At 52.0% G+C, this 15,590-nt stretch overlaps 1 protein-coding gene across 1 annotated transcript in view; it reads right to left on the bottom strand.

Moving 5' to 3' along the window:
• Positions 1-58: 58 nt before the first annotated feature.
• The window catches only part of LOC133355578 (actin nucleation-promoting factor WASL-like), a 34,336-nt gene continuing 18,804 nt past the window's right edge, over positions 59-15,590 (bottom strand). The window contains exons 8-11 of the mRNA XM_061572921.1: positions 6,564-6,807; positions 4,237-5,209; positions 3,416-3,521; positions 59-1,089 (exon numbers count right to left, since the gene is read on the bottom strand). Of these exons, the coding sequence (XP_061428905.1) occupies positions 1,055-1,089; positions 3,416-3,521; positions 4,237-5,209; positions 6,564-6,807 (1,358 nt within the window). The 3' untranslated portion in view covers positions 59-1,054. The remainder of the gene's footprint in view (positions 1,090-3,415; positions 3,522-4,236; positions 5,210-6,563; positions 6,808-15,590) is intronic.

Here is a 15,590-nt window from a genome sequence, read left to right on the forward strand (position 1 = left end):
TACATGATGATAAAACAAAAACGCAAGAGGTCGCACAGGTCCAGCAGCAGCCATTAAGTTTACCAGCAGTGTACACACGTCCAGCCCCACTACCGCTGTAAATGTCACAGCGAGTGGTGTTTTTTTTATGGTATTCAAATTCCACTTTTGATATGCGCCCTGTTTTTTTACCGCAAATAATGCACACAGTTATTGCAACGAATCCAAACAGGAATCATCATCCGATGGTACTCGGAGAGGAGCGAAGCCCCAAGAATCACCGGTTCCTCCGTGGTCAATTTAAGTGAATTGTGAAACAATCGTGGGCTATTAGCGTGTCTCGTTTATTTGCAACATTTTACTAAACTTAAAAATAAGAGCAGAATACTGCTTCCATAAAGCCAGGGAGCTGATCTGGTCTAAGACACCACGAAACTTATATTACCAAAAGAAAAAACTTCTGGGACAATCTGAGTATTTTTTTAAGCGATTGTCAAATGGCGACATGCGTAAAAGAGTGAAAACGAACATTTAATTTTGTGTGGATAACCTCCAGCCAACATTACGAACAGCGCCAATGATCTTCACTCACGTTCATGAATTCCACAACAGTCAGCTCGGTTCACTTCTCAATCATTATCTTCCTGAAAGAGGCCCAATCCCACGAGTGTTGGCGTTAAAGATGCATCGCTGTTGAGGCCACGTGGACGGTAATTAGGGTAACTCGCCATCTTGTCATTGACACTGGCTTCCTACCCAACAATAAAACTCAAGCAGGGCCACCGCCCACAATGTTAGCCTACCGCTGCTAATACTACGCGCAGTATTGTCTTTTACAAGGGGGCACACGCGCTAATGACGACAGGAGTGACTTTTTGCGTCTTCCTGTAAACGCTTCGGTGGGAGAGATTGCCAGTCAATGCGAGGATGCAGAGTGCTTTGTGGGTCACGTGAACCCACGTGGCACGCACACAACATGACGTGCAGGCCGGGACGTAAACTCTACGTTCGATGCAAGGGAAACGAGCGTTTATCTGCGCAAGAGGGATCATCAAAAATCCATCCGTGCAAACTTTTAATCCCAGCCATCTTCATCATCGCTTTCTTCATCTGCAAATGAAACGAGGGTTAACATCAGCATTCGACTGGCATATGTTTGTATATTTTGGGTATGTTTCCGTACTGTCATCCTAAAAAGTTAGGGTACGTTATTGTCATTAGTACTACGCTCATCTACCAAGGAAAACCTCACTGTGAGACACAATAGGGTGCACACCTTGCCTGGTATGCAAGAGGTCATGGCTTCGATCCCAACCATGATGCCTGTATATTTGGATTGGTTTAACACGTAGGCTTTCGCGACCAATATCATCCATAATACACAGTTTTTGGGTTAGATCGCGTAAATATATATAAATGTGTTGTTAAACCCGCCATCACCCGACACAGCCAATTAGTAAGGTTTATCACGTAAATAGAACATGCCAATGTTTTACTGGTACAGTACACCAGTGTGTTGGAGAACCAAGCCACATCATTTACAATCTGAGTACGACGTTTCGCCGGTAATTACAACTAGCTTCATCAGGCGACAGCCAGATTTGTGGAGAAGTCCTGTTTTGATTGGTGGCGGGTTTATATACGAGTCCTCTAGTTTTTCCTTCCGGATTTATAAACGTAATTTAGAGTACTCTGCTGCTATAAATTTCCATATAATAAGCCACATCATTGAGCTATCATGTGGCCAGGTCGCCTCTGAAAAAAGCTATATAGCTCAGTGGGCCTTACCTGGTAAAATAAAAAATTGTTTCATAATATTCTTCAGGAGGGTCCTGCCAAGTTGGGGACAATGATTTATGTGTATATTCTAATTCAGCAAGTTGTGTTTGTTCATATTAGGACTGTGACGCGAGTACCCAATGGCCTACTCTTGCAACCGATGTGAGATGATCTTTAACATCCACAGTGAAGCAGAGGGTGCGGCATGGTATTATTATGGTTAATACACCCGCAGTATTAACCCTGGCAGCCACTGAATTGAACTGTGAACCTCTGCAATGAACGGCGAGTGCGCTACCGCTAGCCCGCTTCACCGTGCCTACGCAATCAATCATTACTAGATCAATTTTTAGCTGTGTACAAGCTGACCCCCACCATGGGAATGTGGAATTTCCACCACTTCCTTAGAGCTACCAATTAAGTTTAGTGTAACCCAACTGCCCATAACCCAGCTTGGCCATTCAAATGTTGATTCTGAACTCCACCTTGTTGGATGGGACTGACAAGGCTGTGAAATTGCATGTTTGCCACCTGTTAGAGAAGTTAGTGGTGTATTCCACATTGATGTGTAGTCTGTTTCACAGGGGACATTAAAGATTCTGGGATGCCATTCAAAACAGAAGGCCATAGGTGCCAGCATCATGGTCCAAACTTTGCAAAGTTTGATAAATTGGCCATAAACTACTTCATTCAGAAAATCCACAAGGCACATCATCCTCTCCTGGCAGACTAACTCCCATTTTCAGGCTGGCGCTCTCTCCACCTTGTGCTGCAGAGGGACAGCTGCCACTAGGGGGACCCCTTAGACTGATGCAGGTTGAGACTTCATGTCAGGCGCTTTGAGTTGACAGTGTTTGAAGGAAGAAACTGCAGAGGTCATCAATCCAAGCCGATTTTAACTGCAGGGAATTACAATTGCAATATTTTCAATTCTCTATGTGATGCAGTTATTTTTGTTTACATTTTTTGGTTTGGCTCATATACATTATATTGGGTTGTTTTTGCTCTGATTAACATTAGATTTTTTGCTGTATGGCAAGTCCTTGCTTGACGCGTGTTCATACAACATGTTTTCACTATAATTCAATTCTTCCATTAGGGAACATTTTTCACACAACACGGAATGCGTAACGTTATGATGTAGAGTGTGCACCATTTTAATACGGTTTCTGAGTGGTCAATGATGAACTACTTCCTTGAGCTGCACGGCTGAGCAGTACAATAGAGTATGCGGAGGAATTATACAGTAATGCGGCGGCGTACCCTCCGTTATTAGTTCTACTATCTCACTGTTTGTGTACATCTTATTTCGCCAAACTTTATTACATAATTTAAGGGGGAATTGTTTTTGCTTAATGCACCACTTTTCAGGAATCCATCTATCACGTTAAACAAGGACTTACTATACTTTGCTTTTATGCCATCACTTTTGCCACTTTGATGACCTCGGACACCAAAGAAACTTCATTCTGGTCTCTTGGGTTCTCCCCTGGTTCAACCAAAATGCACTTAAACGTTGAAGCACATTGTCAATGGAAATTCCTACCCTGAATACTGCACTGGGGGCACCACAGAAGTGCACACGTGCCTGCCTGGGTTCATGCCTGCCTGGGTACAGGCTCGCTGTGTGCCTGTGCGCGTTTGCTCGCGTGCTCACCTGACGACTGCACGATGCGACTGCGCCGATTCATCACCTCCATCAAGGCGCCAACGATTCCGCCGTCTCCAGCAGATGGGGTCATCGCTCCATCTGTCTCTGGGACCTGACGGTGGCCGCCACCCCACGGACAGAACAGGAGGGGGTTAAAGCAGCGGCTCATAAGCTGGGGAGGGGAGTGCAGACTGTGGCACGGACACCATGCAGGAGAAATGCCAAATGCGCCCGGGGAGCATCTGCGCCACATTGAGGTGACAAATCAATGATACACGGCATGAAATACATGGCTTACTAACACTGATACATGACATGAAACATATGCCTTACTAACACTGATACACTACATGAAACATATGCCTTACCAACACACACTGATACATGGCATGAAACACCTCTCATGGTAGCCCTGAGCCAGTGGTGGAAATTCCCCATATCCATGGCACGGGTAGAATCTATTCACAACACAACCACGGTTGATTTTCTGCAGTGTGGCAGTCATTTTATCTAACTTGATAGCTCAACCAAGTAGCTTATCATCTGGACATTAATAGCAAACAACTAATCTAAACGCATGTTTATAAACGTGGAGGGAAAAATCGGAGGACACGGAAAAAAATCCACGGGGAGAGAGAATGCAAACTCCAAATATACAGGTGTCAGGGTCGGGATCGACCTTCATACCAGACGAGGGAGGTAACATCTCGTCACCGCTGTGTGCCAGCCACGCTCAACCCTACTTAGTGCAATCCTGGCAACTTGATCATCGGTTCTTAAAACACCATGCACGATGCCGGGGCACTCACGGCGTATGCTGCACTCACCGCCTTGAGCTGGAAGCCTTGTCGGATCTGATCAAGGAGTCCCCCTCGTCGGTCATCGGACGGCATTAAGAGCGGAGTTGGCGGTGCAGGAGGGGGTGCCTGTGCCTCAGCCCCGTCTGGCCACCGTTCAGGCTCCGCACACTCCCCCCGAGGCTCCGCCCTGTATCGATCCAGCTCCGCCCTCTCCCCCCGAGGCTCCGCCCTGTATCGATCCAGCTCCGCCCTCTCCCCCCGAGGCTCCGCCCTGTATCGATCCAGCTCCGCCCTCTCCCCCCGAGGCTCCGCCCTGTATCGATCCAGCTCCGCTCTCTCCCCCCGAGGCTCCGCCCTGTATCGATCCAGCTCCGCCCTCTCCCCCCGAGGCTCCGCCCTGTATCGATCCAGCTCCGCACACTCCCCCTGAGGCTCCGCCCTGTATTCCTCAAGCTCCGCCATCGTTAAATCAGGCTCCGCCCTTGATCCCCGTCCACTCCGAATCCGCAGCAACAGACTAGCGGCCGATGGTCGGTCGCCAGCGGCTGGCTGCCCAGCAGGGGGCAGGGGGCACAGCGGTGGCGGGGCAAGTGGTGGTGGGCGTGACGATGGAGGAGGAGGAGGAGAAGTGGGGGGAGAGGGCCCCATTAGCGGAAAGCCCGGAGGTCCCGTCGACGGCGGTGGTGGTGGAGGAGGAGGAGGAGGAGGAGGAGGAGGAGGAGGAGGAGGAGGAAGAGGTCCTTTCGATGATTGTGGATAATAAAGTTGAGAGCCTGATGATGATGCTGGGACCAGAGGTCCTGTTGACGGCTGAGAAGGTCGATGTCCTGAGGATGTTGACGATGGCTGTGGAGGTCCTGTTAATGGTGGAGGGAGTGGGGGAGGTAACGTTGTAGGCGGCGGTGGTGGTTGTGGAGTTTGTGCCGCCGATAACGGGGGAAGAGGTCGTTGGTGGCGCAGCACTGTGAGGTTTTCTTGCGTGTTTTGGGATCTTTGGAAGCTTCAAGACAGAAACAAGAACACTCATCAGTTGCCTCCTTGTCACTCTTATATTGCTCCTACCATGCCTACTGTTACATGGAAATTCATTCGTCGATTCCTTCACCCATTGAGGCAGACAATCATCTCAACCATCATAACGGAGATCAAAACATCACACTCATTACTCTTTGGTTCTTCGGTAAAGTCACGTAGGTAGACAAAATTAATAATGAATCACGACGTTTCGATCGCAACACAAGCAATCGTCATCAGGTGGAAATATACAGCAGTAGAACTGCTGAACAGGAAAGGGCTGCTGCAACAAGAGGTTATATATAGGTTTGAAGTGGGCGTCACCCAAGGTTAAGTAGGCGAGGTCAGAGATGGAAAGGAGTCCCGTCACCGCACAGCAGCTGCGTGCGACGATGGTGCTCATTTCCCATCAAACTCGTTTAAATTAACGTGCCAATCTCTCCCTTTAACGCAGCTGTTGTGCGTGCGTGCGGCGACGGGACTCCTTTCCATCTCTGAACCCACCTGTATCTTTCCACCTGATGACGATTGCTTGTGTTGCGATCAAAACGTCGTGATTTATTATTTATTTTTTCTACCTACGTGACTTTACCGAAAAAACCAAAGAGTATGGGGATTCCTGCAGTCACGAAAACTTCAAATCAAGATCACACTCATTCACTCACCCATTTGCTCACTCACTCAACTACTCTCACCCACCACACTGCAGGCAAAAACCGTTCTCTGTCTGCTTCTTCTCTTGCAATGCTGCACTTTGGAATTCCCTCATCGTAATTGCCTCGTTTTCCCCATCTTCGACAACAATAACCTTGCTTCACATGTCAACTTTATTTATTACAACTCTGTTTCTGCCGCTGGTTGTTTGGGGCCTTTGGGGTTCTCTGCTTGACATCTATGTTTCAAAATTATCACTTAGAGCTATTTGATCTCATGTGACGATACGCGACATGTAACTGGAACCATGGGAGATAGATTTAAAAAAAGGACAATTTACAAAAAAAAAAATCTGAGAATGACACATTGACAATGGAGAGGTCATTGCGGCCAAAGCCAGTGATGCCCCCACCACCATGACCACCACACGTCGCTACCACCGCTCTCCAAGCTCCACTAAATGCTGCAGCTGCTGCACAGTCACACGGTCACCTCAAAGTTTCGTGCTCAGTCTCCCGCCATTTGGCCCTACCTAGGCTTTCTCTTCCCCTTGGTCTGCAACCTCATGGAGACTGCCATAGTACAATTTAGGGGCTGATCGACGCTCAGAAACGGAGTACGTTTCTCACGAAGTCCTCCTGTCGGTTTGTGCGTTGGGGTAGGTGGGGGAAGGCCCCTCCCCTTACCTGCCGTGGCCCGGCGCTCCATTTTGGTAGGCGCCGGGTGTCGGCACGGGGGCGACGGGCGGTGGCGGTGGCGGGGCCTGGCCCCCGGGGGCCGTGCGGGATGACACGGCCTGCTCCGAGTGGTTCCTCTGGGCATACGGAGACAAGGGGTTGAACGCCTCCCTGGGCAGCCGTGTCGTGCCGCTGTGACCGGGGCCCGGTGTGCGGCTGGGCACTGGAGGACTGGCAGCAGCAGCAGGAGAGGCTGCGAGAGGAGACAAAATCCAGCTGCCATTTTTTTACATTTTTACAATAATTTTACTATTTGATTTTACCAGGAAAAGCCCACTGAGTTATTCACTCTTTCAGAAACGACCTGGACACAAATAGCTCAACGAAGTGGCTTATCATGTGGAAATTTACAGCAGACAAATAGACTAAACACGTTTCTAAATGCAGAGGGGAAAACTGGAGGACTCGGAGAAAATTTCACGCGACCACGGCGAGAGAGACCATGAAATACAGGCGTCAGGAGGTCAGGCTCAAACTCACGTCCTCCTGCATACCCGGCGAGGGAGATAACATCTCATCACTGCTGCGGCGGCACCCCTGGGTTCCTTACCCATACAGGGAATTCGCAAGTTGAATGCGGGTTCACCAGTCGGAAGGGGCAGTCACTGCTCAGAGCATCAGTCCCTTGGATCCAACACCATAAAGGTGCATAAGAGGTTTTTTGGGTTAGATCGCGTAAATATATAAATGTGTCGTTAAACTCGCCACCACCCGACAGCCAACTAGTAAGGGTTGTCACGTAAACAAAACATGCCAATGTGTGTTGGAGAGCCAAGCCACAACATTTACAATACGAGTACGACATTTCGCCAGTAATTACAACTGGCTTCATCAGGCGACAGACAGATTTGTGGAGAAGTCTAACTGTTTCGTTCCTTATATAGAGGCGTAGATGTGGTAACCACGCTTCTGCGCTCTTGCGCAAAGTGGGGGGGGATTAATGAGTCAACGTACATTATGCATGTGCATTATGGGTGCCCTTTGATCTTGTCCTTCCTGTCTATTGTGTGTGTTAAAATAGCCATACCAATGGTAATCCCTATTGAAGTATGGTGCCCTTTGTAGGCATGCATTTAAACAATGTATTATATGATTATTCGCTTCCACGCAGCACTAAGGTGGTAGCTATCCGAATGGTTAAAATTATTTTTATTTCTTAAAATTTCGAAATATTCTCTAATTAGTCTTGGCCAGTAGCAGCTAGTTTTTGCACAGAACTTCAATATTATCAAAATCAATTGAGTGTCCTTGTTTGCACGCACGTTCTGCTACTGCTGACAGTTGTATTTGGGAGTATTTAATATTTATCTGATGTTCTTTTAGTCTCGTGCTGATCATTCGTCCTGTTTGCCCAACATAACATTACCAAATGTGCAGTTATTCCTGTATACACCTTCTGTAGTTTATGTATGTGCCAAATCTGAATCGGATGTTTTGTTTTTTAAACATCTGGCTAGTTTATTAGTGACTCCTGCAATGTATGGTATTTTGATCGTTTTAATTACTTGGGAAGTTTCAATGCTCATGTTATTTGATTTGGTTTTGGCATTCAATGCCCTGTTGATTTGTGCATCATTGTAACCATTCATTTGCAGCGCTTCTGTAACATGTTGGATTTCACTTCTGAGACTGTCACCATCTGACACTTTCTTAGCTCGATGAATGAGCGTCTTGATGAGAGCAGATTTCTGTGCGGGGTGATGGTGCGACTCTGCATTCAGATAGGCGTCAGTATGCATTTTCTTTCGGTAAACACTGTGTTTTATTTGACCATTTCGACCCCGTCCGAGCAGAATATCCAGAAATGGAAGAGTTCTGTCAGCTTCCACTTCCATGGTGAACTGGATGGATGTTAAACGTTAGTGATGTGCTGGTAGCGAAGCCTAAAATCTAGAGTTAGTGATGTTGATAACCGTTTTGTAACCACACTTTGCGCAAGAGTGCAAAAGTGTGGTCACCACATCTACGCCTCTATATAAGGAAAGAAACAGACTTCTCCACAAATCTGGCTGTCGCCTGATGAAGCCAGTTGTAACTACTGGCGAAACGTCAGTCAGATTGTAAATGTTGTGGCTTGGCTCTCCAACACACCGGTGTGCTGTACTAGTGTAATGCGGGCGTAAACGGCCCTCCGGAGGTGACGTCAGGAGGGGAGGAGTTAGGTCACGTGGGGGGGTGAGGGGTTAGGCTATAGAAGGAGGGGAACCGGAAGAGGAGAGGGAGAGACGGGGAACCAGGAACAGAGAGAGGCCACGAAGGGCGAAGCGGAGGGTGGCGAGATCGCCACGAACACGGGGGAGCGAGGATCGGCACCGTTGGCCAGCGGTGACCGACCTGAAGCAGCGGGGAGGCTGCAGTCAGCAGCGGGGCTGCACAGAGAGTCGGCAGCGGGGCTGTACACAGAGTCGGCAGCGGGTCTGCATACGGTAGCAGCCAGAGGGTCTGCACATAGGGGTAGCAGCGGAGTCTACATAGGGGTAGCAGCGAGTCTGCAGGGAGAGAACGGTGGTTACGGGAGACGAAGCAGAGAGTCTGCGGAAAGAGAAAGGAAGCTATAATAGCGGTGAACAGCCGGGGGCTACAAATACAGAGTTATAACGGAGTGCCGTGTGGGAGAAGACAAGAACCCAATAAAAGACACGAAGACAGAAAGAAGTGTCTGAGTCCTTTTATTACACTGGAGTCAGAAGTGAAACGGCATGGCGAAACAACTGAGGAAAAAGAATATTCCATCCCCGGCGTCGGCTTCATCTTCGGACGACGACGATCTTCCTCCTGAGGTCGGCTTCACTTCGGCGGAGAGAGAGATCCGTGAGGGCCCGGGTGTCGAGGAGGTTGCCGCTTCGTCCAACCCATCTGCGTTGAGGGACGAAGATTTAAGATGGACCCGGATGGCGGAGCAACTGGCAACCCTAAAAACCGTCATCACAGAGTTGTGTGACCTTGTCACGCCAAGGGCGGCGTTGGAAGGTGATGGTGGTGATCGGCAGGAGACCGGGTCGTCTTCGATGGCGCCGCCATCGGCCACGCGGCGTGAAGACGCCATCTTGGGCGTGGCGCACCACGGAAGGCGGGAAGCCGCCATTTTGGGGCCGCCGCGAGGATCGTCCGCCATCTTGGCGACACAGCGTTGCGACGCCTTGCTGAACTTACCGCCGGAAGAGTCAGCGACGGACGGAAGCAAGCCAAGGAGTCGCAGTCATCACCTTACAACCGTCAAAGAGTTCTCCATCGGGGGCGATTGGAGTGCGTTCGCCTGTAGATTTTTGGCGGCAGTACGTACGGCAAGGTGGACGGACGCTGAGGCACTGGAGGTGCTCCCGACTCTTCTTGATGATGAGTCCGTTCGTTTTTTTCGCTCTATAAAAGCTGCAAAGAAGAAAACTCTGCGAGGGGTGTTCGATGAAATGGCGGACGCGTACGAGCCACCGGATGACGCCCATCGCCGATTCGTGCAGCGGCAACGCGCACCTGAGGAGTCACCTGTAGCGTACAGGGGCGCCGTGTTGGAACTCGCTATGGCCGCTTACCCGGAGACGGAGCCTGACCTGCTGGAACCACTCATCTTGGGGAAGATGTTGGAGTTGTCCCGAGATCTTGGCATTCCTATGCCGGCGTGCGGTCACGAAAAACTCACGTCCCGGGCCGCGGCCAAGTGTTTGGACGCCCAGTTCAATCTCCGCCGCTGGAAACAGGTGACGGCGTGGACGGGCGGTCCTGTCGTCGATGGGGGGGCCGTAGGGTGGGACCCTACAAAGGCCGTGTACGTGCCGGATGCGACCGGCCAGAAGGAGTTGTCGGCTGCCTCTGCTCCGTGGCCGGCCCGGAGCGGGCCGGGGCCGCGGGCTCCGCCGCCGGTGCGGCCGCGTCGGGACGGGGTGCCCGCTGCGCGCCGCCCCGACGTCGACTGCTTCCGCTGCGGCCGTCGGGGCCACTATGCCAGGGACTGCTGGGCCCGGGTTCCGGGGCCGCCCCAGCAGGAGGCCTCGACAGCGGACGCCCCAAAGAAAGACCCTCCGGCACAGGCAAGTCGGTGCGCACCAGACACCCGGCAAGGCCCGACACCTCACTCATCGCCGTTGGTATGCGACGCGGATGTTGTAAAATACGGGAGGCCAGTATCTGCGCCTTGTCGTTCGATAACGCAGTGGCGTAAGCTGGCTCGGCGGGTTGTCGCGGCCGCTACCGGGTCGTCCACTGTACCGGGGTCGATTCAAGGGGTGGACGTACGTATCTTGGTGGATTCCGGGGCGTCCGCGACCATTATTTCGGATGTGATATTCCATCTTTTGAACATCCCACCGGGGGCCGTGAGGCCGGCTTACGCTTCCTGCATCGCTGCGAACGGGGGTAGTATGGGCATCGTGGGACAGGTGGACGCTAACATTTCTATCGGGGGTGTCTCGGCCTCGGGCGTTGTGTTAATTTCAAGGTCCCTGGCGGTTCCTTGCCTGTTGGGTACGGATTTTTTGGCTAAGATGCCCATTCTAATTAGAATCAATGAAAATTGCATTGAACTACCAGGGGGCCGGAAATTGGCGTTTTTACAGTCCGCCTGGGGGCGACCGGCTCCGGTTGCCCAGGTGCAGGCGTTATCGGAAGTTTCGGTTGATATTCCACCTGGCTCGCAGATGCTCATTCCCTTACGATACCGGAAGCCGGTTCCGGGTCGGCAGGGTGCTTTTGGGATTTTGCTGTCGCCGTCCGCCGCTGTTACGGGCGGACTGGCACTGGTGGGGGCGCAAACTATTGTCCGTCCAGATCAGCGCCCGTTTTTGCAGGTGTTAAATGCGAGTACTGAAAGTGTGTGTGTGCCGGCTGGTACCGTTGTGGCACACGCCACTACGGCGTTTACGGCTCAGAGTGACCTGCCGGACGGGGGGCTGGTGGGTGGTGTTTCACACGATGGAGGGGTGGATGATCGTTGGATCGCCGAATTATGTGGGGAAAATTCGGCCCTTTCCGCCGAGCAGCGTTGTGCAATGCATAAATTATTATCGAGCTATTCCGATGTGTTTAGCTCGGACGATTTGGACTTGGGACGCACCTCGCTGCTCTCTCATCATATCGACACGGGGGACGCTGCCCCTATCCGCTTGAACTCGCGTCGGATGAGTCCGGCTGAGCGTGAGCATGTTCGAGGGGCAGTGGAAGACATGTTGAAGGCGGATATTATATCTCCGTCTAATAGCCCGTGGGGCGCGCCTGTTGTGTTGGTTAAAAAAAAGGATGGTAAATTGCGATTTTGTGTGGATTTTCGGAAGTTGAATAAAGTGTCGGTGGCAGATGCGTATCCCCTGCCGCGTATGGACGATTCTCTCGACGCCTTGTCAGGGGCTAAGTTTTTTTCAACGCTTGATCTCTCTTCGGGCTTCTGGCAGCTCCCCCTTGACGAGCCCTTGCGGGAAAAAACAGCTTTCCGTACACCGCAGGGGTTATTCCAATTTAATTGTCTGCCGATGGGGTTGAATGCAGCCCCTGCCACTTTTCAGAGATTGATGGAGTTGGTATTGACGGGGTTGCAGTGGGAGACATGTCTCATTTATTTAGATGATATTATTGTCTTCAGCCGCACATTTGATGAGCATTTACTGCGGTTGGAGGCTGTATTTGCCAGAATGCGTTCTGCTAATTTGAAATTCAAGCCTAAGAAATGTCATCTACTGCAACGCTCCGTTCGGTACTTGGGACATATTGTTAGTGCGGACGGAGTGGCCACGGATCCAGAGAAAACTGCGTGTGTCCGGGATTGGGCAACCCCGACCACGGTGGGTGATGTGCGTCGGTTTTTGGGGTTCGCCTCATATTATCGGAGGTTCATTCCGAATTTCGCTACTATCGCCAGGCCTTTGCATCTCCTTACTGGGATGGGGCATAAATTTGTGTGGGGACCGCCGGAGGAGGCGGCGTTTCGGAGCCTGCGCGATTTACTGGCTACTGCACCGACGTTGGATTATCCGGATTTTGAACATCCCTTCATTTTGGATACTGATGCGAGTGACACTGGTATTGGGGCGGTGTTGTCCCAGTCAAAAGGTGGTGTTGAGCGTGTGGTGGCGTATGGGAGTCGAGTTTTGTCTCCCGCGGAAACCCGTTACTGCGTCACTCGCAGGGAACTTTTGGCTATTGTGTTTTTTCTCCGGCAATTTCGACCGTATCTGTACGGTCGGTCGTTTATTGTCCGCACGGACCATGCGGCCTTGCAATACGCTCTTAAGATGGACCAGCCATCCGGACAATTGGCGAGATGGCTGGACACGTTGCAGGAGTTTTCCTTCCAAATTCACCATCGGAAGGGTGTGCGTCACGCTAACGCGGACGCACTGTCCAGGTTTCCGCAACAATCCCCTTGTGCGTGTGCGTCGGGGACGCATAGGTGTGGACCGACTCAGCTCCCCCCTCAGCCTGTCGCGCTGGCGGTGGATGTTCTCGAAACTCCGCTTACACCGGGACCGGTTGACGGGGGACCGGCGGACGGGATTTTGCGTCTTCCGAGGTCTGTGTGGATTCGGGAGCAAATGTTGGACGATTCTTTGGTGTCGTTACGAAAACGAACGGAGAAGGCGGGTAAGGAACTCGGTGCGGGTGGTATTTCGGAAACTGCTCTCCGAGATGGGTTACTGATGTGGAGGGAAGGGATACAGGAACACTGGCGTCTCGTTGTGCCTGCGTCATTGCGGTACGAGTTGATTAGATCGTTGCACTGTGACACACTTTTACATCTGGGGGTGCAGAAAACCCTGTTGACGCTGCAACGAGACTATTATTGGCACGGCATGACGACGGATGTCGTCGGTCACGTTCGCGCGTGTCCCGATTGTGCCCGCCGTAAACCGCCTAAACATCCATATGTTCCGCCGATACAATCGATTCAAGTATCTCGGGTTAATGAGCTGGTGGCGTTAGATATCTTGGGACCCTTTCCGCCATCCGCTAAGGGAAATAAGTATTTACTGGTGGGGGTGGAGTACCTCTCTCGCTGGCCGATGGCCTGGCCTTTGCCTGACCAGTCAGCGGCGTCTATCACTGACGCCTTTCTATTTGGGTATGTAATGGACAAGGGGGCGCCGGAGAGGCTCCTTACAGATCAGGGGCGTAACTTTTCGTCCAAATTGTTGGGGGAGGTGTGTGCGGCTCTTGGAACTAAAAAGATACGGACGTCCCCCTACCACCCACAAACGGATGGGATGGTGGAACGGTTGAATCGGACTCTGTCCGCCATGCTGTGCCATACAGTCGGGGAAAATCAATCTGATTGGGATTTGCATATCCCTGGGGTGCTTTCGGCGTATCGCATGACGCCACACGCGGCTACTGGATACTCGCCGTTCTTCCTTATGTACGGCCGTGAGAATGTGCCGCCGATTAATGAGCAGTTGGGAACCGGTGCGAGGGGACCTGTTAGGCCTCTTCCTGAGTATATTCAGGACAACGTTCGCCGTGTCACTGAGGCGAGGGAAAGAGCCCGCATGGCTACAGCCAAAGCTCAGGCCAGGAATGAGCGGTGTGCCCGACGTTCGAAGGGGGAGTGCCCCTGGAAGAAGGGGGACCTGGCCTGGCTTCATTGCCCACAGGTGCGGCCAGGTACCTCTCCTAAATTACACAAACCGTGGCAAGGTCCGGTCCGCCTCATTGAGGTTCCCAACCCACAGTCGGCGCGTGTTCAGGTTGGTTCGCGGCGCTGGTTCGTGCATACATCCCGGTTGAAGCCATACATTGCCCCGCGGCCGGATGCGTCATCTCCCGAAGTTGCCTTGCCGGGGTCTGTTGCTGCCGACTCGCCCTTGCCTGTGTCTGCTGACCTTGCGAGAGCGCCTGTCGTACCCTTCACAGACAAGCCGGCCGTGACAGCGCAGGGAGGAGGACGTTCCGCTCGTGGGATGACGACCGGAGCCGCAGAACCCACGGGACCTGCAGCTCTTCCTATCCCTCCGCGGACGCGAGTACGGGATGTCTCTGGACGCGACCGGGACAGTGGCGGGCCTCCAATGGCGACGGACGAACTCGTTCCCGTCGCCCCTAAAACCCTTCCACGTTCCCGCTCGGCGGGTGGGCTGCCGACCGTTCGGGACGGCCCGGCTACCCGTACTCGCTCGAAATCCCTCACGTTTCGTTAAAATTGTATTGTGTTGTGTTCTGGTTATATTGTTGTTGCAGGCTTCGTGTCTTTTTACGTGTTGGCCCTTTACACCCGCATTTCTTGTCAGGTTGCACTTCAGCCGAGGTCGGCTGGATTTTCTTTATGGGGGAGGGTGATGTAATGCGGGCGTAAACGGCCCTCCGGAGGTGACGTCAGGAGGGGAGGAGTTAGGTCACGTGGGGGGGGTGAGGGGTTAGGCTATAGAAGGAGGGGAACCGGAAGAGGAGAGGGAGAGACGGGGAACCAGGAACAGAGAGAGGCCACGAAGGGCGAAGCGGAGGGTGGCGAGATCGCCACGAACACGGGGGAGCGAGGATCGGCACCGTTGGCCAGCGGTGACCGACCTGAAGCAGCGGGGAGGCTGCAGTCAGCAGCGGGGCTGCACAGAGAGTCGGCAGCGGGGCTGTACACAGAGTCGGCAGCGGGTCTGCATACGGTAGCAGCCAGAGGGTCTGCACATAGGGGTAGCAGCGGAGTCTACATAGGGGTAGCAGCGAGTCTGCAGGGAGAGAACGGTGGTTACGGGAGACGAAGCAGAGAGTCTGCGGAAAGAGAAAGGAAGCTATAATAGCGGTGAACAGCCGGGGGCTACAAATACAGAGTTATAACGGAGTGCCGTGTGGGAGAAGACAAGAACCCAATAAAAGACACGAAGACAGAAAAAAGTGTCTGAGTCCTTTTATTACACTAGTGACGAATTGGCACGTTCTGTTTACGTGACAACCCTTACTAGTTGGCTGTGTCGGGTGGTGGCGGGTTTTAACGACACATTTATATATTTACGCAATCTAACCCAAAAAAAACTCTATTATGGATGATATTGGTCGCGAAAGCCT

The sequence above is a fragment of the Lethenteron reissneri genome, chromosome 51, assembly GCF_015708825.2.
Source record: "Lethenteron reissneri isolate LAM-NWPU_2019-01 chromosome 51, ASM1570882v1, whole genome shotgun sequence".
In the NCBI taxonomy this organism is placed as follows: domain Eukaryota; kingdom Metazoa; phylum Chordata; class Hyperoartia; order Petromyzontiformes; family Petromyzontidae; genus Lethenteron; species Lethenteron reissneri.